Below are 24,865 nucleotides of genomic sequence, written 5' to 3' on the forward strand. Positions count from 1 at the left end.
TATCACCTTGCCACTGATTTTACAGAAGATTAATCCCAAAGACTTTGAAGTTATATACACAGTAACTCACATTTCCCCATTTAAATAAATATTTCCATGAGTTTTCTTTGTTGTGCCACCAAGCATGCGTGAAAACCTTTTCAATCCATGCATGCCCCCAGCACAGTATTCCACAATTAAGCCACTGAATAAATCTTTCTTTCCATGACTATGCAAGTGCAAAGGAATACTAAAATCACTCTGTACATGTAAGACGAGGTTCACATCTAGAAAAGTAAAAACACTTATCCTGATATGCAATTAGAACTACGATGTCTTCCTCATAAAAATGTTGGTCACTTTTGCCTGTTTCAGTTCTCTCAAGCACTTAAGGGGTAATAACTTCCAAGTGCTGATGTGCTCTTTATGGGAGCAGTTATGCTTAACACCATCAAAGTGCTGATCTCCAGTGCTAATCAGTATTTTCTGCAAGCTCTCTTAAATGGTTACCTTGGAATGCACAGATGATGGTCAAGAGGTGTTTGGCAGTTTCGTTACGCTAGGATTAACTCACCTTACGGAGAACTGTAAGACTTGGGTTTAATCTGACTGTTCTGCCCCAAAACTGGGGGCAGGAGGACTGAAGACACAGGAAAACAGGACCAGTTCCAAGTGCATGAAGAGTGTACCTGCTGCTCAGGTAGAGCTAGAAAGCCCTCCTACCAAGAAAACGGCCATCGAGTAACGCCAGACCCTGCCCCAGATTCAGATGCTGACAACAGCAGATATTTGGTCTGTTGAACACGTTACTATGAATGGAGCCAGCTGACAGGAACCCAGAAGGTCTCGGTCTCCAACCTGTCGAAGGTTGTTTTAAGCTCACTGTAAGCTGTAGCGAGGTCATCGTTGACTATCACCTTGTCGAAAAGGTGGCCGTACTGGCTTTCCATCACATGGGCAGATTTAATCATTTCTTGAAAATCTTCTTCCTAGTAAGGTCAGTGCAAGGCACAGTCAGTCCATAAGCAAGCAGCATCACATAAGCTGCTTCTGAGGTAAATGCATGCAAAGCTACTTGCTTAATAATTATTATTATTATCCAGTCAAGGTTTAGATTGGATATTAGGAAACATTTCTTCCCTGGAAGGGTTTTCAAGCACTGGAACAGGCCACCCCAGTGGAGTCACCATCCCTGGAGGTATTCAGAACATGTGTAGATGTGGCACTTAGGGACATGGGTTAGGGGCGGACTCAGCAGTGGTAGTTCGGTGGTTGGACCTGATGATCTTAAAAGTCTTTTTCAACCTAAGCAGCTCTACAGTTTGCAGTGTGAGAGGAAGATACTATGTGTAAGCCCTGACAAGTACTTTTATTTTCACCTTTATTTTCAAGGTAAACCACTACAACAAAGCCCTTAACAAGTTCTCATGTGTTACCATGTGTAAATATACTTACTGTAAAAGGTTTTGCAGTTCCCTTATCATCTTTGCTTGAAATAATCTTGGCATTTTTTCTGGTTTCTCTCAAACGGTCAAGTGGTGGAGGCTTTATAAATATAACAAAGGGTTTAAATTCGTATGTCCGCAAGTGTTTCACTGTCTGGGAAGAGGGAAGATTTTAATTAATCTCACACCACGGAATTTACTGCAATAAAAGAAACTCTCCACTAACCAAAATAAACCCATAAAGCACTCCTAGAAGGCTACTTTCCATTTACTGCCATCCCACTCTGCTGATCAGCACTGAATCACGCCAGAATTTTCATGTGAATGGCAAGAAAACCGTTTCTCCAAGAGCGACCATTTCCCTTGGTTCCCCCATGGGATGCTGGTAAACCCCACCGGTCCAGCAAAGGCTGGGCTGTGCACACCAGTGCCACTGGCAGCAGGAGGATGGTGGGGAGCTGGAAAGTGTCCAGGAGGAGAAAAGTTCAAACATGTTTTATCTGGAATAACACTTTCTGTACCCATGAAAAGTGCTGGAAAAAGGAGTCTATGACAGTTGGTCACAACTGGTCAGTGATTCTTCTCTTTGATACTGTGTCCACCACATAAGCCCCGCTGTTCACTCTGCCTGAGCAAGTCGAGCGATGCTACCAACGGAGCTAGAGGCAGGTCTGTGATTTGCATTGCAGCACAAAGTGAAGTAGGGATGGGCAGCAGCTGAAGGTGAAGTAGGGATGGATGGCCAGAATCTTTGCATCCTCCTCACATGGCCAGGGCCCACAGAAAAATGCTGTGTTGGCAAGCGGGATCCCAGAATGGTTCACAAGCCCAGGTCCCCCAGGCAACTGAGTACTTCACTGGAAAACAGGGCTGTGCTGGACATGCAATGAATGGCCTGGCAGAGCAGGAGGCCCTGCCCAGCTCCCCTCTTTCCCTGGCATGGTGTCTGGCTTCCCCTGCCAGTGCTCTGCCAGCGCAGGCCCCCTGCCCTGCTATCGAAACCGCCCTGGGAACTGTTTACAACCTGCCAGGGTTCACAAGTCAGAGGGTGGCCACCCTTGCAGAAGAAATACTTTGGGTTTAAACAAACTAGTTCAGCTCCTGGAATCGCTGTGGTTATTAGTAGCATTAAAATTCCCTGTGGAGCTGTTCAGCGGGGTTAAAAGACAAGGTCAAAGCAAGAACAAATAATTGAGAGGGGAATGTTTCTAACAATTATCCAGCCCACGTCACATTTAGAGCGTTCCTTGACTCATGTCCACCCTGCATGTAAACCCTTGGCACCAACGGCCTGGTTAATGTGTGAGAATGTGTTGCTGGAGCAGGTGACAGCTCAAAGCCGTTCTGAGTCTGAAGTTTCAGAGAGAACATCTAACCCTAACTGGCAGAAAGAAGAATGGAAATACAGGAGCATTTTGTAATTAAATCTTTGGTATAATGCTGCAAGCTTTCAATTCACTTAATTACTGAGCTGAATACTTGCCAATATATATTGAAGTTTCCTTCCTCTCCTTTCAGAGAGCCTTGCTGTGACAAAGGCACCCAGCAAGCCCACTCAACAGTCATTCAGCATGGAATGAAATATACCTTTTCAGACACCATTTTTTCCCTGGAATCCCAACACACAATGTGGGGAACTACGGGTGTCCACAAGCTGTGCTTACTTACATGAGGCTGTACATCCAACAAGCAAACTTTGTTTTTAGCTAGAACGGATCGAACGGAGTCCAAGCTCGTACCATAGTAGTTGTTCTTGTACTCGCCATACTCGATAAACCTGCGGCAGAAAACAACTGGAATCGTTTCCATTTTCTCCAGGAAAAAAAAAAACCCAACCAACTTATCAGTTTGGTTTATAAGATCTAATTCAGGAGCAAAAATATTTTACTTTACATGAGAGTTTTACCATGTTTTATAAAGGAAATGCTGTCAAGTACTTCAGCATGTCAATTTTAAGAAATCTTCTACTTTACCACTTTCAAATCAGTAACACCTGCTTGTATTACAGTTAAAGAGAAAAAAGTACTGTAGTCCAACAGCCCACTAATGTTTTCCATCACCTCTTTTTCTGAACTAATGCAATGCAATAAAACAGTGGATAAGCTAAACAATAGAAACTACTGAAATTTCATTGCACTCCACAGAATATCCAAATTCTCTGTCTCAGAAGAGGAGGAGGAGCAACGATGGTGCTAATGGAACCAAGGCGGCTGGTTATGTGCTATAAAAGTACAAGTGCTATTTGCCAAAAAAGCAAAGCACAGTTTGAAGTTTCAATAAAACCCACAGCTTTGTGTCTAATACACTTTTGCCCTCTGAAACACTGGGGCAGAATTTCAAGCTGCAGGATTTTACAGGCTGCTAGAGAGCATGATGCTACCATTGTCTTCATTTCAGTTTAATTTCTGGAGGGTTTACAGGCAGGGGCTTCACTGTAGAGCTCTAGATTGAAAAGCAGAGGAAGTGCCTGGCCTGAAAGAGAGCAGAACTACACAAACATTGACTCAGGCACGTTTGCAGCGTTTCCAGGGCTCCCCCTCCCAGAGCTCCAATGCTTTACTGCTCTATTAAGTGCTCTCCCATCCCACCTACGATTTCAGGGTCGTCTTGAGGAGCTGAAGTACTGACACTACTTAGGAGCTTAGAAACAGTTGTGGGTTTGCTCTGTGTTTTATCCACCTGCTTATATATTAAAATGTAATTCTAAGACATCTTCAAATCACGGCAAATTATATCCACGTTGACTTATTATCTAAAATTACAACCAGCCACCTTTTATAATACAGCCATTGTTTTAACTGCAGCTCTAGTTAGAATCTCTTTGACATACTTGTTATTCTGTACGTCTGTCTCAAACAAGTGCTTGGAAATGAAAATGTATTCGACACCGTCGCTTTCCTGGCTCCTCCTGGGACGGGTGGTGTCTGCAGTTGTGTTCAATGGGAAAAGAAGAAAAAAGGAAACAATGCACAAAACAATTTAATGCAAAGCAGTTCTGGACACACAGACAAGCCTACGACCCTCGTGCAATACTAAGCAAGGGGGTTGCTTCGCCTCTGAGGAGGATAAAGCTGCCTGGGATCCAACAGGTGGCACAAGCAGGCGCCAGGACTGATTTTTAAAAACATGCAGGAAAAGCAGGAGAAACCCTACTGGACAAGTATCAGATGATCATTTTTATTAACGTGGGGAAAAATCCAATAATATGAGGAGAGCTGAATAATAAAAGGAGCAGCAGTCCATAACAATTACCCAAGCCTGGCCACTTGTTAAACTTATTAGCATATGAGACCATAAAGGGAAACAAAGTTCACCAACCTGATTTATAAAGCCTTACGTTCATTAAGGACACTTGTAGCTGTGGTATGTGAAGCACGACAATAAAAACAGGGGGTGTGAATTTTACACATCAGTGCTTTTCGCTTTCTGGTGATCAAAACCCAACGCCTTTTTCTTTCAGTAGCCCTGTACTATTCCCACTTCTGCCCTTCCCCCAAGCACAGGTGTAAAGGCTTTGCTTATTAATGAAACTTATTTGTGGGGTTGCCACTTAATGGTTAATGAACCCACTCAAAAGTCCTGTTTAATACAAGCTGTATGCCACGGCATCACGTATTCTCCATCACATACAACTACACGCAACCTGCTTGCAGTCCCAAATGCCATTTGATAGCATATGCTCTTCTTAGGTTGACACAAAGAGGAACATTCTCAAGGCAAGCACCCCAGCTCTCCCTCCCTCCAAGTCCTGACCCGCTGAATTTCAGGGAGAGGGATTTCTTTACATGTTTCTTTTAAATTATAACCACAAATTTGGAAGAGAAGAGAGAGAAAGCAGCTTGATGAATACTGGCAATTTTTAGAGAAATATTTTTGGGCAGAGCATTGCATATCCTTCAGCGTGTTAAATATTTGGGAACATATGGCTTTTTTTTTTGTTTTTGTTTTCAATACCCAGCTGAAGCAAATATGTGAAAATAAAATGACTTGCCAAAACCAAACATATTCATTTTTCTACCTGACAAATTAATTCAAATCAATACTTTATAGAATACCTGCACTTTCAAAAAGCCTGTGACTATCTCCCAAAATCAGAATACTGGACCCCATGTTTGCACAGGATCCCTCTAGGAGGCACAAGTACTGGCAGAATGAAAACCAAGGAATGAAAGTCTGAAACGTCAAGTTGTCCACATCAAAAAAATCAAGTATTGTAGATATTAAGATAGCAAAATGTTATTCAGTGGTATATAGAAAAAAAAAAAAGTAAAAATCACACTACTTGGTCAGATTGGGGAAAGAAAAAAAAAATCCCTAAATCAACTTTTCTGAAGCTAATCAAAGGACTTTAACTTATTTATTCACAGGATTAAACTGTTTATCATCAGTCTTAATTTTTTAGCCTGTCTAATATATAAAGGGCATTTTGCTGAAAGCAAGCATTGCTCACAGAGCACTAGCAGAGCACATTTCACTGCTGTGCAGCCAAATCCAGGGTGTTCTTCAGCTGAGTTTCAGTTGCTAAACCTCGCTGACATCAATCACGTTAAACTTGTTCTAAAACTCTGCTGCAGTGCCTCTGAGCCAAAATGCCCTATCAGTTTAATCAATGCTATTTAAAATACAACTGCAGCAGCACTTTCAAAAATTAGAAACATAATTTGGATGCCAAGCATGCATTTAGGGACCCAAACTTGAAAGTGCCTTGAAGTAGTGCACTAATAAAGGATACTAATGCAAGCCCAGCATTAGGAGAGCAGAAGCGTGTTTGTACTTACGTGGCACTGTTACCCCGTAATGCTGCGTGTCGCTGATCAGCAGTTTCCGTTTCAGTTCGTTCAGTCCAACCCCCACAGGGCCTGAAAGACAAACCCCATATGCTGTACCCCAGCAGCCCGCTCCCTCTTGTCCCCAGGTATAAGGACGCTCCGAGATAAGGCTGGCTATGTAGCGCAGAGCGACAATACACACTGGCTTTTAATCAGTCATTTGGAAGCACACGTGGTTCTATTCTCTCCTAGAACATACAGTGCTGGCAGATTTCAGGGGGTGCAGTGGGCAGTTACTCTGCTCTGACTTTATTCCTGAGGAAAAGAAATCTCTGAAAAAATGGATATCTAACTTTTCTTCTATAGCAACTGCCCTCAGTGCACACTTGCCTCCATCCTCAGCCCCACTACAGAGCCCTGCAGCCTAACCTGCACCTTTCCAGCCCAAAAGCTGTTTTGGCTGTTCATGTTGACAGAATACCCCCAACTCACAGACTAGAGCACCAGCCCCAGCTGGGATGCACAAAGCCCCCTAGGCCTCTGCATCCCTGGTGTCAGCACTGCCTTTTCCTCCCTCCATGTGGCTGTTGCATCCAGTGTCTGCACCCTGAGGAGCACTGCTCCCACCTTCTCCCCATGGCTCCTTTCAGAGCCAGCTGCAGGCAGGAATACCACCAGGTCACTGTAGCTGTCACTGTCTACTTTTTGATGGTGTGAGAGTGGCATCGCCTGGGGAGAGGAAGAGCATGCAGCACTCCCCAAGTCACAACCTGTCTGGGATGTTTGGGTTCCTTTCTTTTGTTAATTTTCTTTTAAACTATCCTCATCTCTTGCCTGCTGCCAGAACTGGCATGAAGCAAATGTTTCCATCTTCACACAGCTGCCAGAGAGAGACCACTCTTGGAAACAGGACGGCAGGAAGAAACAAAGGCTGCGCCAAAGTTTTTTGACCCACCTCCCCCACCTCCATTTGTGTACTGCCATCCTAGAAGCTAGGACATTCCTGATGTTTTTCAGGTTCTGCCTAATTCTCAGCCGTTTGCCAGTGATGCTTTGGGTCTCAGCAAGGAGCCTGTCCCGTGAGGTCTCAAAGGCTCCAGAGGCAAGTGCTGCCTGTCCCCAGGACTGCAGCCGGCCTGGCTCCTGGCTCCTCGCTGGCATGTGTGGAGGGAGCTCAGCTCTGCCTCCTCATGCCCTTCTGATCATGGCTTCTGCAGAGCCAGGTCAACAGCAGCAATGCACAGTGAGTCACTGGAACCACATTCCGAAGAATACAAAGATAATACATGTGGTTTTAAGGAAAATTCTTGCTCTTCTACTAAAAGTGAGACATTTACACATGGAGTGCTTTTTAACAGAGATGTTTTAGGCATGAGGAGTACAAGACCTAATAAACATTTTAATGAAGCAGTGATATATTGGTTAATTACCAGTGTGAGCCTGGTATCCAAAAGCAAAGGCTGATGCTTCAACACCTTCAGGTGCCTGTTTGTAAAAATGCCTATCTGCCCTGTCCGAAGTTAGAAACACATAATGATGAAAAGCAAATGCTTGCGACTTTCCTGCTACCCCCAGACTATGGTCTCTCTGTAAAATCTGAAGAGTTTCTGCATTTATAATTTTTATATGTTTACATAAGTTAAACACACAACTACATTTCAAGTTCCATCTCTGACCTGCCTGTAAATTAATCTATCAGTACGTATAAATGTTTATTTAATATGGTGTACAGCAGCCTCTACTGGTGCATGTCTGCAGAGGAAAGCAATGTGTCATGTAGATAATGGCATTACTTTTGTTCTTCCTAAAAAAAAAAAACCCCAACATTTTTCCTTGCTACTTAAGGCAAATTCAGATTTTTATAGGAAAAATAATTCGAATTCTCAATACATCCTCACAAAGTTGAATGAAAAAGTTTCTGTCAAGTGAAAAAAATTATAACTCATGGTATTCTGATTGAGCAAAAGATTTGCCCCTTCAAATCTACACAAATATTATTTCCTCTGTCTACATGCTGTCAAATCACCAGTACGCTTTCAGCTCTATTTATATCTAAAGAATCCAGGCTTCGCTTCCTGCCACAGATGCTTTGGAAACTTAGATCAAATCTGTTTCCAGACCACAACCTCACTACTACCCTGTCTCCCCTTCCAGATTACCATTTAAAAATCATCTTTAAATGTATCCACTGGAAGGTGTAGCTGCTTCTTCGTCAGAGCTGTCTTGGCAGAACTCTCGGAACTGTAGCATATGGATGCTGAAGGCTGAGACCTAATTAGCAATGCCATCCATTATGGGGGTGTGTACACTACACCTCCCAAGTGTAATGTACACTTCTATTCCAAATATTCACTTTGATGTAACAAAGATACCAGTTTCTAATAATTATCAACCTGAACATGATTTGAATTCCAGAAGAGAAAACACCATCGGGATTGAAAATGACAATCCAGATTCTTACAGTAAAATGCCAGGTGTGTGAGACCCATGACCATAGCATCATTTTGGTTAACTATAAATCACCCCAGGTAGCAATATTTAGAGGTTTGGGGACAGATTTTGAGATGTTTTGCTTATTTTTTAAAGGAATATCTACGTTGCTTGCTGCTGCATATTGAGTCAGGTAAGCTAAGTAATGGTCAAATCCTGCACAAATGCACTGTACCTACCTCTCTTTATTGAGGGATGCTTGCAGAATTAAACCACCAATCATTAAAACCCACATTAAATTTTGCACCATTCAGATATGTCTGACAGAAATGGAAAAAATTGTTTGATGGAAGTTCTCAGGAGGGTTAACCCAACCAGCCACTTTTCACCCACAGATACACACTGAGCTCCTAGAAGTCTATTTGAAAGGAGAAAAAGAAAAAAAATAGTGGTCTCTTGGAATACACTTTGTGAGTTAGGTGACAACACCCCTGCTGGGATCATAAAGACCCTGTAGAAAACATACCTTGACAGAGGTTCTGTGGCTCAATTACTAGGACAATGGATCACCACAACGCAGTGACTACACACACATGTCCAACTGTAGCTCGATGAGGCATGTGGTAGGACAGCCAAACCTCATTCTTTGGTGTCACAGTAAATTACAACTACCAGTGGGAGTGTACTTCAAGATTTGCTGTTCATTGAAGAAGGATTGGTGAGTTCACATGGATGTTCTCATGGATAAAGCTAGACAACACGTTGCATCCTATGTCAACCATGCTGACCTACCCATGCCTTCAACCAGGAAGTTTTAATGAAGATCACAATTCCACATCTCTTTCTTCATTGTCCAGATAAGTTTAGTTGAAGTACTATGGCCATGGAGACAACCTGCCTGCACTACTGCTGTAGTCTTTGCAAGCCCTGACTGAATACATATCAAAGTTAAGTCAGGACACATAGAAACTAGGAGCTGCTTCCATTTCATCCTCCCCCGCTCTGAGACAGACCTGGCCTCCACATAGCTCCTTCATGATAAAACCAAAAGTGAGGGATTTTTTTAAGGAACACATTTTTTAAAAGGATTTTTTAAAATATTCTTTTAAATAATGTATTCTTTTAAGGAATTCCTTTCCTTCACAGTGGTGATCAAAACACCGATTTGGGGATTACTGAGTTTAATCCAGAGACAGAGAGACTTTTCTGATTGTGTCACACACGGATAGTAACTGCTCCTTTGTGGTTACACACCTCTGGTCCTTGCCTGCTTAGGGAAGTCACATCACCATGGGTGGCCACTACATTGGAAGGGCTTTGCACGCCTCCAGCGATCACACTGCATGTACTAACTGCCTGCACGTGCAATGACATGCTCATGGTTTGATACTACTGAACTTGCTTCTGCCCTTCAGAAAGCTCTGACTTAGCTAATACTACACCCTGTAAAGTTATAGTATGCCTCTGTGAGCAGGATGTAAATGATAATTCAAGCGTCTGAATATTATGTTTCATATTCCTGTATTCTGCCCTTGCCTGACAGGGCTGAAGGCATCTTGCTCAGGATGCAGGCAGGGTTTCTGAAGGAGGACTTCAAGACAGCCTGGGGAGAGTAAGTTACCAGAAGACAACTGGTGATGTGATAATGGATGATTTTGGTTTTAGCAGACTCATTACATCCATAACACCCAAAGGCACAGCAGAAGCATCTGTATTATCACTGCTTCAGATGATTGATTATTTTAGCCCCAAGGAGATGCAGGACTTCATTCAAGAACCTACATTTGTGGACAAGGTAAAATCTTGACAAACTAATACATCCAGCTGAACCTAAGGCTAGCACATATCACACTATGGGGTGCTAAAAATTCCTGCATGTGCAATTTGTGTTCTGTAAATTAGACCAGACCACTTTAAAGTGAAGCCAAAGGAAATTTCCACTTCAAAGCTGTCAAACTTCCTGCCCCTAAGAAAGGACAAAACAAGCCCTAAAAAAATCTTCAGCAGTAAATGATATGTTTAGACCTAGCAAAACAACAGAAATTCAGCACCCCCAGCAACTGCAGCTATAAATTAATTATCTGTCCCTTTATTTCCTCGTACTGACGTCCAAATTATATTTGATGGATTATATTGAATGCCACTACTGGCACACAAAAGCTGTTTAAATGTGCTTGCTCCTACTGTACCTGCATTGCTTAGCTCTGCTAGTTTTTCCACATTTTGCCCAAGACATTTTTATGGTATTGGCCAGACTTAAGCTGCTCTTAATATCCAGAGAGAAACATTAGAATTACTGAAGTCTGCAATAAATTTCTGAACTGCTTTTGTTACTGAAAAAGCACACGTTCTTCACTTGATTTATTACAAAAATCAAATGAAATCTCTAGGTATTCCTTAGATCAGAAATATGCAAGTCATTATCAAAAGTCTACTTATCACACTTTTGCATGGCACTCTGTTGATGCAAGTGGAAAAACAGCTCAACCATGTTATTACTTGTTGTATATAGCCCACGATGTCACAGTGATCACACTAGTAGGGGGCTGAATTTTAGTGCTGAAGAGTGACAAAACTATTTATTAAAAACTAAATTTGATGTTCCCTTGGATATGAGCAATACAAAAACACAGCTACTCAACAATTCGCAACAGTCCCTGATAGAGGGTCCTATTTCTGTTCTGGGACTTGCAGAATGGAGGAAACTTTACTAATGAAGCATCAACCTATGTGCTGCTGCAAAAGAAACGAAGACGCACCGAGACATTACTCGTTGGTAGGAATGGCTACTCATTACTCATTGGTAGCAATGGTTACTCATTACTCATTGGTACTCCAACTGGCATTCATCGATAGCTTTGAAAAATTTAAGATCATGTACTTTCCATTTCTTAGGAGACTGCAGCAATGCATTTTGGTTAGACAATAAATCCTGTGGGGAAGCCATGGGAGTGAGATATTATAGAACAGAGAGTTGACTAAGGATGACATCAAGTCTTCTGTAGCTACATTTACTTCCACTCTTGGCCTACAGAAGTCCACTTCTCACCAACCTTTCTGTCTACTTGTCCATCTACTTGTTCTGACAGAGTAGGATGGATTTGTTGCTTTCCACTCATATACCATGGGTATTTATTCTGTTCTTTTTGTCTTCCTTTTTTTTCCCCACATAGATATATTGATTGATCTCTAAGAGCAGAACACTGACCTAATTCTTAAGAGTTTTAGTATAGCTTGGCTGCCACATTCAGACTCATAACTATGGTAGTTATATTTTAATGTCATCTGCTTCTGTTTTAGCAAGGCTTTAAACATGATCTCCTAAAGCATCATTATATGCCAGTTGGGACATCCTCTGGGCCAGACTACTAGATTGTTGAAAAGGGGTAGAGGTTATTGGTTCATACTCTACTGGGTAACTCATTACAAGTGGAGTTCCACAGAGGTCCATGGTAGACTCTGGGACATGCTCTGTTTTGTCTGTAGCAATAACCTGAAGGAGGACACAGGATGGGTCTTCATCAAATTCGCAGACACCAAACTATGTGATCCAAGTGACTTGCTCAAGGGAATGGCTTCCATTCAGAGGGACCTTGACACATTGCAGGAACAGGCCAGCAGGACTTTATGAAAATACAAAGTCCTGTATCTGGGACACATCAAGCCCCACAGCAGTATAGGCTGGGGACTGACTAGCTGGGGATTAGCTTGCATGAAAAGGACCTGAGGGTCCAAGTGGGCAGTGAGCCCAAGTCCACAGCACATGCTCTCAGCCATGAAGGCTAACAGAAGACCGGGCTGTATCAGCAAAAGCCTAGCCTGCAGATAAAGGGAAATGATTCTTCCCCTTTGCTCAGAACCCATTTGACCCTGTGAGGAATAAATTCTCTGTCCATGCTGGGCCCTGCACTACAAAAAAAGATGCTGATAAACTGGAGCAAAGCCAGTGGAGGGCCTCCAACATAAAGAAAACAACTTACCAACCAAAACTACAAGCCGGTATTTGTCATTCGGTTGTCGTCTGTATTTTGCAACTTCTTCATATGTTGGGATATCTGCTGTATCATACTGATCGCTCTTCTTGCACTCATACATAGATTTGTTTGTTTTTTTATCTTTTCTGCTAAGACGAAAGCTTCTTCTAAAACCAGCTGCAATAAGAACAGGGTTTTTTCAAAGTAAGAAAACAAGTCTTCTCAAAATATTTGAAAAGTCTTTTCCAAGCATTGGAGGATAGGTGCATGAAACAAAAAATGGTTTATATGTCTAAAAAAACAGGTCATTAGAATGGTATTTCCCCACAGTTTCAAACTATATCAGGTGCCTATTTAAACTGTAAAAATAAGATTACAAATAAAATCATAACGGCTGCAACAATCAGTTGTGAGATATAATGGTAAGAAGTTGTTAACATATTTAGATCATTTGAGTACGTTACACATTAGTAATATGTACACAAGGAAACGCATGCAAGCTGGACTCTCACACCACACTTCTTGCATTTCATGTAAATCACCTTGACACACAGTCATGAAATACAAAATAAGGTAGAAACACATCTGGTGGCTGAAAAAGTTAATGAGAATTAACTCCTTGAAGAATATTTTGTGCTTAGCTCCATGCCAATAGCATAAAAAAAAATCACACAAAACCTTTCCCAAAGGCATTTAAAAACCAAACACTGTTAGTTAAATTCCAAAACACTATGAGGCATCTTAGACCATACAGTACCCATATATGGAGATGTTAGCATGACATTAAAATTTAGTATTCCTACTAAATTCACATTGACAATTGTATCAATTGTGTGACATCTACAGTGCCTACCTAGCAGATTGGAAATTTCACACAGCTTTTAAGTATTCTCAAAAGAGATAATCACAGGCATTTTTCAAGCAGAATAGCATAAAAAACCCTTCCACAGTATATGTTACAAACTAATTTACTCCTCTGTTCATGATTACCTTACAGTCTTGCAAATAAGTCCTTTGCATTGCGTTATATTGCAGTTTACTGGTATCTCTGTAGTGCTGCTTTTGTTCTAGGTGGAACTGTAAGAAGGACTGCAAAGCTGATCTCATTATTTGGGGGTAATAAAGTAAAACACAAACTACACTTTTAATACTGGGAAAATCCCAACACCTTATTTTTTTTCCCCCAGAACATTTCACAGGACAGTAAACGTGTAAACTTCTGGTGACCCCAAGATCTTTCAGCAATATGTTTTCATAAACTGGTAAAAGCACTTACGTTTAGGTGTTTGAGAAGTAATCATATTACAATTTTTTCTTCAAAGGTTGTATCTGGCAAATTCAAGGCTCAGTTCTGCAAATATTTAGAGCTGTATCTGAAGCGAAATCCTGCAAGGCTTAGTTACAGGCTTAGCGTTTTGCACACACACAGTTCCACTTAGCATAAAGCTTTGCAGAACCTGGATCACGGAGGATGTTAACCATATTTTTTTATTGATGTGAGCCCCTGTACCTACTGGAATCTACAACACATGCATGCACACAAAATGGGAAGAAAAAATTTATTGAGAATACAGTGAAACTGACCTGTTCATATTAAAAATATGAATAAATAAAAATGAAAATCAATGAAAAAAAAGAGACGAGCTAGCATCCACAGAAAAAGCGATGGCGTGTTTAAGAGCTACAGTATTGTCTAGACTGAGAAAGACATGGGCAGGGACAAAAAAGGGACCAAAATGTGATATATGAGAACATAATTAAATAAAATGGATTAGAGAACACTAACAGTGAAGTGTCTGCAGTCAGTTGGAGCTGATGGCTGTGAGCATACACACCCGAGAGGGTCCAGGAGATCTTGTCTGCTCTAGGGTGAAGTCTGTCATGATACGATGTTGTTTTCTTGCTACATAGCTACACCTAACTGTACAGACAGTGACAGAAAGAAAGGTTAAAAGTAACAGCAGCAAGACGGACACATGAAGTACACTAAAAGTGTCCTAAGTCCTAATATAAAAGGCTCCAGATGGAAAAAACCAAAAAAATAATCAGTGCCCTAAAAGCAATCTGGAAATTGCTCTGTATCATCATGGGTGGGAGGGGGGGAGGCGGGGTAAGGCATTTTTAATCATTTGCCAGTAAATGGTTGACAGAAGAAAGAGTTTTATCACAAAAATCAAGAGTCTATATATCTGGAGAAGGTGAAAAGCAAAGGTAGAGGTGAAATGAAGCTAAACCAATAGTCTCCATTCCAGTTTGGAGCTCACCTTACAGACACCAAGAGCTCTGCTCTGAGTAGCTATCTTGTAACTCCGTTACCAACAGCTTTTCAAGCTCAGCTTAAACAGCCAACTGTGGAATCTTTAGGAGAAATATCATTTTTGCAAAACCTTCGTATGAATTCAGTATCCGCTGCTGCCAGGTTTTAGAAGGGCATTGCAACTTGTTTCTCTTTCCTCCATCCACTTCATTCAGATTTCATTACCAAACTACCAGGTAGTAGGTTAAGAACTTCTATTCCTCCTTTTCTTAAAAGGGTAAAAAACAAGCAAGCCAAAATAGATGATTTTGTATGTGTGTGTCAAAAGGGAGAAAGAGAAGAAAGTATTTCAGTGCTGTCTTCAGGCTGATTCATCCCATTTCACAGGCTGCATATAAAGCATCACGAAGGCTTGGGTGGGTGATGCGGTTCCACTGCTAACACAGGTCTCCTTGACACCTTGATATCCTTGACAACTTGATATCCTTGACAACTTGATATGCTTTTTCTGTGATAAACTCACCAGTAAAGTGAAAACAGAAATGTTATCCTGCATTTTAAGAAGGTTCAACAAGTTCAGCTAGGACTCAGACTTCACAGAAAAGCCTCTATAATGGTTAAAAAGAACAGACAGGGGAGCCAAGGATAACGAAGCAGATTCCCAGTATGGCTGATTTCTCTGCAGTATTCTGGTGAAGATGCTCTGTAAAACTACCGAATATAAAACCACTGCAATAATACCAATTGCTCTGTCACTTTAAGACTGTTGTCACTCTGAAAGATGTTTTAAGTGTTCCTCAAAGCCCATGTGAACAGCCCGACAGAGAAGCCCAAGAACACTTGCTTTAAACAGCTTTGAAAACCAAGGTAAACATACAGTACAGAGAGAAAAGATGAGGCTGTTTCAAATATATCCAACAATTTTATGACACTGCTACTGCATTCCTGGAAACATGATTCTCTGTCTCTCACATCTGCCATTCTTTATCCCCATGTATGCGGCTTTACTTTACTGTGACCTTCAGAAGCTCTTTTACAAAGAACCATTAATAAGTATTTCTCATTGAAATCTGCATTTATAATTGCATGATCGGTTGGGCAGCTCTGACTGTGCAAAAAGATTAAATTGAACTGCAACACCATCATACTTGCAAGGAACAAAGCCATTTATGAATAGAAATACTCTGCTAATATTTCCATATTTTAAAGTTTAGGAAAAATGAAATACCTTCATATATTTAAGTTAAAATAGAGCATTATTTAAAATGTAGTGAAAATTGCTACCAAAACCCCAAACTGTTACTGATACACAATAGAAAAACAAAGTTTTTATAAATTGATTAAGCCTAAAAGTAAATTCTAATAAAGAACAGAGTGGAAAAACCTGCTTGCCCAGAATATCCGATAATTTAAACCTCAATGAATACAAAAGGAGCCACAGGCTATACTGTCTGCAGAATATGGATATCAGCAGAGATTAAATTTAGTTGCCAAGTATTCAGACTATAAAATAAAAGGGGAAAACTCTGTCACTAAAGCCACGTAAAATTCTGAACGTTGAGAAGTTTGCACCAGCTCACTGGCTTCAGCAACATGACTAGAAGCTTACTGAACATGCAAACCCATAAACTACTGCTGGAATGTAACAGTTTGGTGCAGTAAGAACAGCCGCTGGGAAGAAAATATGAAGAACAAATGTTTTCAAGCTACAAATGTCTCCCAACTTTCTAACACGTTTCAAGATAGAATGAAAATTACCAAAAGCTGCTACTAACAAACTTAATTAAGGCCCAACAGCAATCCAAGATCAACTATGTAGATCTCTAAGAAAAAGAATGGAAAAAACCAAAACCCCTAGCAGAGAAGCACGACTATTCTGTTAGCCACTAGCAATATACGTGTGGCCATCTCAGAGCGCCATGCTTACATTTACAGAGAGGAACCCACTTGGACCTCACACAGAAATCCAAACTGAAAACAGGCAATGCATGAACCTGTCTCCACTAAAATATTTTTAAAGGGTGCTGAGGTATAAAGCTGCACTGATTTAGATTTAATTATGTAATTCCAAAGAAGAAGCAAGCAACAGATTGTCACTATGTTGTGTGACTTCAAATCTAAATATATTTATGAAAGTAGAAAGTTAATTTCTTAAATTCAGAGAAATTATAGTGATGGGAAATGCTGTAATTTAAGTTCACCTACGCTTCACAAATTCACCAGTACGGCTCCACTCACACGCTTTTGTTAATCTTCATTCATTAAAACAAATGCTGATGTTTAAATTATGTATATTCTTTGCTGAATTTACTCTGATCTTACAGAATTCACAGCAAACAAATGCTGTTTCTTTCTAAACATGCAAATACTTTTTGTATTCATATTACTGAGAAAAGCAAGTTTGGCACCACAGTCATTATTTAGGTTTATATGAATACTTTTACTAGATATTTCTGCATTTTTTTCCCCAAAATATTGGGGTTTTTTTATACTGGCTTGTATACTAAGTATATCTATTGTTACACAGGAACTACACAATCACAGAGCAGACTTGTTACTCTGCTTGCTTCTGGACTCATTCCCAGATTGCACATTTAGACTGGGTTAATAAAAATTTAGATTATGTCTGGGTTTTTAAGACAAAATTGAGAATAGTAAACAGATGATATTCATCTGCATTTACTGTATGTTCATAAAGGTTCAAGTAATGTAGCTAGAATTTAAGCTTGGCAAAGGCAAACTCCTAATGTTCTCCCCAGCAATTCCTCAGGAAATTACTGCAGAAACACACAACACTATATTGCAACTTAAATATTAGAATTTGGTGAAAAATCATGAAATTTATCTTGAGTCAATTTGGAGTGAAGGGTCAAAATTAATAGTAGCATAACCTTGACATGAAAAGAGCACAGACATTCTGTTTTCTGAAAGTTACTTCTTCTGTTTCTCTTCATGTATGTCTGAAGTACAGATCCTTTCAGAGAGGGTCAGATGTTCACAGAATATCCTGGTTCACAGATTGAAATGCTAACAAATACAGAGCCCTAGGCCCATAAGAAGCCATAAAATAAACTGAAAATCTATTATCTGAATTTAAAATTCTTGATGTGATTACACACCATCAATAGCAGCATGGAACATGAGTTACTCCTCTTGCTTTCAAGAAGATGGACTGTTTACAAGGGGATGTAGGGATAGGACAAGGGGTAACGGTCTTAAGCTGAAGGAGGGGACATTTAAGTAAGGTATTGGGAAGAAATAATTCTCTGTGAGGGTGGCAAGGCCCTGGCACAGGCTGCTCAGAGAAGCTGTGGCTGCCCCCTCCCTGGCAGTGTTCAAGGTCAGGCTGGATGGGGCTTTGGGCAACTTGGGATAGTGGAGGGTGTCCCTGCCCATGGCAGGGATGTGGAACCAGATGATCTTTGACATCCCTTCCAACCCAAACCATTTGGGGATACTATGTAGTAACTGGCATGGCTACACTTTGAAAACTCTTTCTACAGGTTAAGCAGACAAATGATCTACCATACTTCAACTTACCTCATATTAACTCTCCGTACATACAAGGTTATACAGGTCAACTTCTCCATCAATGGCTAATCTAATTCAGGCTGCATTGTTCTTAGAACAGGTTACACCATGTAGACAGGCAGTTATACTGGTGTCACTAAAACTCATCAAACTTCTTGGTGTGACCCAAATCCTTCAGTGACAAGGCTTCATTTTTTGTTTTCAACGTAATATGTTTACCAAGACTTTATGCTATAATAATGAAGACACTTGCTAGAAATTCTTAGTTACTTAGTAATCAAGGAGTGCCATAGAGGTCTATCATCCTTCAAGAACATGTACATTCCAAAAAACTGAGATGCTTAGAATTCACTCCTAAGGAGTGAGCTGGAGTGCATGAGAGTTTGAATTACAAATCACTGGGTCCTGTTAACATATGCAAATAATGATAACACAAACTTTAAAAGCCTACATGCTTGATCAATTCTCATTGAAGAGCTCCAAGGGACCTCTAATTTCTAAACCAAACAGATAGCTATTCACAACCAGTGAATATACTTTTGTCCTTGCCCCAAAACTGGTTCCAGCCTTAAGACAAGTTTTTTTCTCCAAGTTTTTCCATCTTCTTGTTCTCCTCTCCAACATCTCACTTCCAACAGCACAGACCCTGCATGAGAAGGCTGAAGGTATCATCTCTGGACCAATAGCAGCACTCCACTCCATGGAAGCTCTCAAGAGATAAACTATTGCCTGCACTGTACAGTATTACTTTGATAATTTTTGTAAAATTTTGCCTAAATAAACTACATTTTCATTTTTTGTTCTTGGCATCTGGGACAACAGCAGCTTCTTCCACAGGATATTCCTTTCCTAAATGATTTGGCCTTTTTTAGTAACTGTAGACCAAAATTTTTCACTGAAAGGGCTACAGCACTGCATATTCTGTTTTGCCACCTTCATTCTCCAATAAAGCTGCAGCCCACTAAGACTTGATTGCAAAACCATGATAGTCTCATCTTCAGAATCTGCATAAGGGGAGATGGGGAGGGGAAGGGAAGGTCTTTTCTGTTTCAAAGAGATTTGATAACGAAAATGCAGTTCATCTGGATCACATTCCAAGTATCATGTTCCAAGCATACTTCAGTCTCACAATACAATTGTCATTCAACATTAATTTAGTTGCTTATCTAATAAAGATAATAAGTTTATTTTCAGCACAATCGGGTGATCAACTAGTTCCACAAATACCCAATGACATTAGGCCACACTAAAGTTTTGTGGAAAGGCCAAAGGTGCTTTGGTTACATAGCTTGTGTGTTTGTAGCTTATATACCCCATTTAAAAACAATATACTGTAATATGAAATCCATCTCTACTAGTACTGGTCTAGGGTATTTCAGGGAGCCCAGTGGCTTGGATGTACTAAAGTGCTTTGACGAGTTTCTTCCCATTCCTCTTGTAGTAGGAGGATGAAAGCCTTGGGAAAAGGGCTGGTTGCCACAAAGTCCACTCCAGCCAGCCTTCAGCTGGCAGGATTTCTGGACAATTTCAACTAAAATATTTTTACATGGCCTTTTAAATGGCACAAATTAAAAAGTTGAAATGTATCGTGGAACATTCACCTTTTTTAAATGTTACTTTTGTTTGAAATTTGGAATCTTGAAGCTGAAGCCAAAGGACTCCTTCCCCTCCTCTTCCCCCTCCCCGCAATGATACATTGAGCTCAGACTAGCTTTAAAGCTAAATTTAAGCTACTGAGTTATTATGACTTATTTTATTTTGTAATATGGAAAAAGAACTGGTGCCTGCAAATTTGCTTTGTACTCTCACTGAATCCTCCCAAAATTGTTAGGTAGACATGTACAAAGAAAGTGTAAGCAGAACTTGGATAAAACCTTGGAAGTGTGTCTTTAAAGCACTCAAACTTTTCACAACACATTAACCTTTTGCTTCATTAAATACACTGCTTACTTAATGCACTTTAAAAGTCAGTATTTTTCCCCAATTTTTTTTTTAATTTTTATTTTGACTTAAAAATCAAACCAGTATTTTAGTGGTTTAACCAGATAAAGGCATACACTACATAAGGAATCCTTTATGTCAAATCCAATGAGCCATTTTTAAAACCTTGATATTCATGCTTTTCTCATGCAGAGTAAGGACGTTTGTATGCAGATTACCCCCAAAAGCAAAGTGGACACAGTAGTTCCAGGGAAAAGAAGCTGAAAGAAAGAAAGAAAGAAATTGTCTTTTGTAACCAATTGCTCACCTAGATAGGATCCACTGTTGTGACCAGCACATTCAGCATCTTCTGGACGAAGGGTAAAAGCATACAGAATAAGAGCCAAGAAATAAAGCAGAATAGTTAGAAGCCCAGCAAAAAATACAGAAGAAAATACTTTAAAAATGACAACTGTACAAAGCATAGCATTAAAAAAAGCCTTCAATAAGCCATTTTCTTAAAAACATAAAACAATGTGTATTGTTTTATATTTTAGCTGGAGATATTCTGGAATTTTGCAGCATGCACACTGATCTTTTACCTTTCCAAGCAAAAACTTGTGATGACAGCAAACATTCTAAAAAGAATTCTAACACTGTATTATTCACACTTTACCAGTTAATAGAAAATACGATGCCACTTAAAAGAAAGCAAAATGTATTTGATGTAAATCAAGCTTTTTTTTTGTAAATTATACATTATCAGACTTTAGCTTTAAGTTTTGGCTCACTGGATTAGACAGAAAGGTTTTTGATCAAAAACACATACTCTCATTTGATATAAAATAGCTATAATGTATATTTTTACATGCCAGAGGCTCTTTGATCAAAAATATGAGCTACAATTTCTAATGCCTTTATAAACAAAGGCCTCAAGTTAGAAAAAAAAATAAAATACAAGAGATCAGCTGCTATTACTTTAACATATGCTGCAAGCATAACAGAAACCCACTACACTCCGAGGGAAAACAGTAAAGATGATACTATATGGATGAACTTTCTAACATATCACAGAAATACTTTATCAATATTAATTAGAAAGGGTACAGCTCTCACGGCCACGTAATTATGTTGGAACAATTGTTTTCCAACCCAGCCCACCCAAGTTTTGCTAATTATTTTCTTTTATGATACAGTTTTTCTATAGACATCTTCTGGAAGTTCAAGAAAGAGCAAGAAAGCAGTTTAAAACAATAGACCAAATTTCTGATCTTTACGAGAAGCACCTAGGAATACTCGTATTTTTATCTACTTTGAAAAAACAACAATTCAATGTATTTGGTGGCAATATAAAAGCATTATATGTATAACATCTCTTAGAAATGCTGGACTGTATTGTATTTAATTCTAAACACATGTTCTCTAAATAAAATTATTGGGCTATGCAGGGAAACTTTTGTACATGTACCTTCAATTTCCTCTGAGAAGCACAAAGGAAAAATAGGAAAGGAAATCATTAAATGGAGTGAAAACATAACTTAAGAAAGAAAAGTTAAATCGAAGAAGAAAAATGCACCTACCACACTCAACCGCTTCCTCATCTTAGAACAGCCAAAAAAGCAAAGTAGTATTGTTTAATACTATATAAATAGGAAAAAAATTAGCTATGTAAGCTATTCTAAAATCCTCTTGATAGCACCTATTATATTGAGGCATATACCAACATACTGGCACTGAGTTTAACTTACATGTTTAACTACACTCAGTTAGGAAAGGACCTAAAAGTCATTAAAATATTATATGCACTTTAAATTTCCTATATGAGATTCTTCTGCTATTCATTTGGTAGCAATGACCTTACCCAGTTGTCATGGAAGATCTCTTTGATATTAAATGCAAAGTTGACTAATTCCATTTAATCAGTCTTAAATTAGAATTTCTAAGAATCACTACCATGAACACAATCTCAGTATTTTTCTGCCCTCACAGTAAACAGCTGCTACTGCCCTTGGAGCTGGGTTTTGGAGAGGGTTTTTGGTTGTGTTTTTTAATGTCTATAGCTGTAGCTGAAAAAATGCTGAAAGAATTCATATACTGTGTCATATATATATCTAAAATGAACTTTTGTTCGCAAAGATATTATGTACTATAGTCTAGATTTATATAGAGATTTTACAATCTACATCTCATTCAAATTTCCTTTGGACTCTGGATGAAAGTAAGTATTCCAATGTGTTTCCATGAAGCATGATGTTCCTCAAAACGTGAAGAAGTTATTCAAGAGACATTTTAAAGTCTTTCATGTGTAACTGATGTACCGAACAATGGCAAGGTCAAAACTCTCCAGCTTGATTACATAAAAGAGCTTTTCCCATTTCATGTCATGAAATGGATACAAGTGTCTTTTCTGTCCAACTGTCTTGTCTGCCAGGGGAAGAACACCGCTTTGCAGAATCATTTCTTCGTACCTTGTTTCCCTGAGGACTTATGTTTTATAATATTAATTTGGAAGACTTTTCTGAATCCTATTTAAAGTTTATTACTACACTCAAAGTGACCATACAGTTTTAGGAGGCTGGAAAATCCTCTAAGGTGAGCACTGCTTGGTTGACCATATTGGGTGTCTTAAACGTGCCGACAGCTTTGTGAGTTGGGAGTGAAAGCATTGGATCCTGTTTTCTCTCCTGACCTTAAAAGCTCACGGTTCTTCAAGAGACAAACACCCTAAAGCTGGGCCTACCATGGCAGGCTGGCTTCCAGGTACCATTTCTTTCTCCTTCTCTGTGCTGAGACATCCTATACTTTCTGACAATGTATGACAAGTTTTTCTGTTTTTACATTTGCAGCCCATTAAAAGGCATGGAAACTCAACGTCCTCAACACAAGAAGGACATGGACCTGTTGGAGCATGTCCAGAGGAAAGCTGCTAAAAAGATCAGAGGGCTGGAGCACCTCTCTTGTGAACACAGGCTGAAAAGAGTTGGGCTTGTTCAGCTTGGAAAAGAGAAGGCTCCAGGAAGACCTTAATAATGGCCTTCCAGTACCTGAAAGGTGCCTATAAGAAAGCTGGGGAGGAACTGTTCACGAGGGCATGTAGCAATAGGGCAAGGGGTAATGGTTTTAAAATAGAAAAGGGTAGAGATTTAGGATGGATATTAGGAAAGGATTCTTCTCTATGACGGTGGTAGATCACTGGAACAGATTGCCCAGAGATGTAGTGGAGGCCCCATCCCTGGAGATATTCAAGGTCAGGCTTGATGGGGCTCTGAGCAACCCGATCTAGTGAAGACGTCCTTGCTTACTGCTGGACTGGGGTGAACTAGATCACCTTTAGAGGTCCCTTCCAACTCAATACATTCTATGACTCTATGAAATAGACATTCTGAAAGAAAGTCACTAACAATCAAAACCAGTTCATGTCAATCCATCTAAAAAGTCTCCAGAGGTTAACAAAGGGCTTTGGCTTAACCTGTGACAGTGGATTTTAAAGCAGTTTGGTATTTCGTCATCAGTTACAGACATGTCCTGACCTATGAGCATGAAAGACTGCACCAGGAGAAAAAGACGTCTGTGTGTACACATAGGTAGACACTCATTCCATCCTGACCACTGCAGACCTTTGGTGAAGACCTGCAGGAATGGGAGCAGTGGAGCTACAGCAGCAGAGCTGAGAAACGCCAAAGGGAACACAGGCTTCTAGGATACCCCTGCTAGGAAAGGGAACGGTCTTATCCGTCCATACTATAAATTAAAGATGTTTGGATTGCCAAGTGAGCCAGCTGATGCCAGAGAGCACAATCCATAATGTCTAAATGCTGAGGTTTAATTCAGAGATAAAACAAAGGAGATTTGATTTTTTTTGTGTTCTGTTAAAAATCTTCCTTCTTAATACTGCTCTTGGCTTCTCTGGGCTACTCCTAAGGTTGAACATAACAGCCTATAATAAAAGATGTGGGAAATCAGTGGGTCTTCACAGCTTCATGCAGCTGCGAAAGTGTCATCAACATGCAGGTACCAATTTGAGCTTTTCCAGGGATTTTAATAGGGTTACTGCCTGACCCCAGTAAAGCCAGAGGTTATTTGCCAGAAAACTGTACTGTGCTTCACCACTGCCTACTAGCACAGCTCTCTGTCTGAAGCAGTTGTATGCATGCAGCAGATATATGCCTGAAGTTTAGACATGGAAAATTGGGGTAGATGTTCTCAGACCAATATAGTTTTACTAAATTAAAAGGGTGAGAAAGGAAAATATATGAGTGTTTGTCTGAAAGGAACAAGTCAGAGACTAAAAGAGGACAGAGTGTGAAGAAGAGGAAATCTGACAGGAAGCAGGAAAGTAAAGGCAGTGACAAAATGAAAAAAAACCCAAACCAAACAACCAAAAAAGCAACCCCCAAACCACAGGGCAGCATGGAGCAACTAAAGCACTGAGAAAAAAAGAAATACAATCAAATAAATGCTGTGTGATGAGCAGGGAGAGGCCAGTTACAAAGAAAATAGTCATGGAACATGCTTGGGAAACAACAAAGCAGTACCAAGACATGAATGGGAAAAAGAAAT

General features: G+C 39.9%; 1 protein-coding gene across 1 annotated transcript in view; it reads right to left on the minus strand.

Annotated features, from left to right (window-relative positions):
- Nucleotides 1-788: 788 nt before the first annotated feature.
- MPP7 (MAGUK p55 scaffold protein 7) overlaps nt 789-24,865 on the minus strand; it is a gene marked incomplete at its 3' end in the record, with an annotated part of 145,615 nt that continues 121,538 nt past the window's right edge. Inside the window, exons 12-17 of the mRNA XM_084279945.1 lie at nt 12,604-12,774; nt 6,203-6,283; nt 4,255-4,348; nt 3,093-3,201; nt 1,435-1,578; nt 789-968 (exon numbers count right to left, since the gene is read on the minus strand). Coding sequence (XP_084136071.1) covers nt 789-968; nt 1,435-1,578; nt 3,093-3,201; nt 4,255-4,348; nt 6,203-6,283; nt 12,604-12,774 — 779 coding nt within the window. The remainder of the gene's footprint in view (nt 969-1,434; nt 1,579-3,092; nt 3,202-4,254; nt 4,349-6,202; nt 6,284-12,603; nt 12,775-24,865) is intronic.

This window comes from Gallinula chloropus (assembly GCF_964237585.1).
Source record: "Gallinula chloropus genome assembly, chromosome: 2".
Lineage (NCBI taxonomy): Eukaryota > Metazoa > Chordata > Aves > Gruiformes > Rallidae > Gallinula > Gallinula chloropus.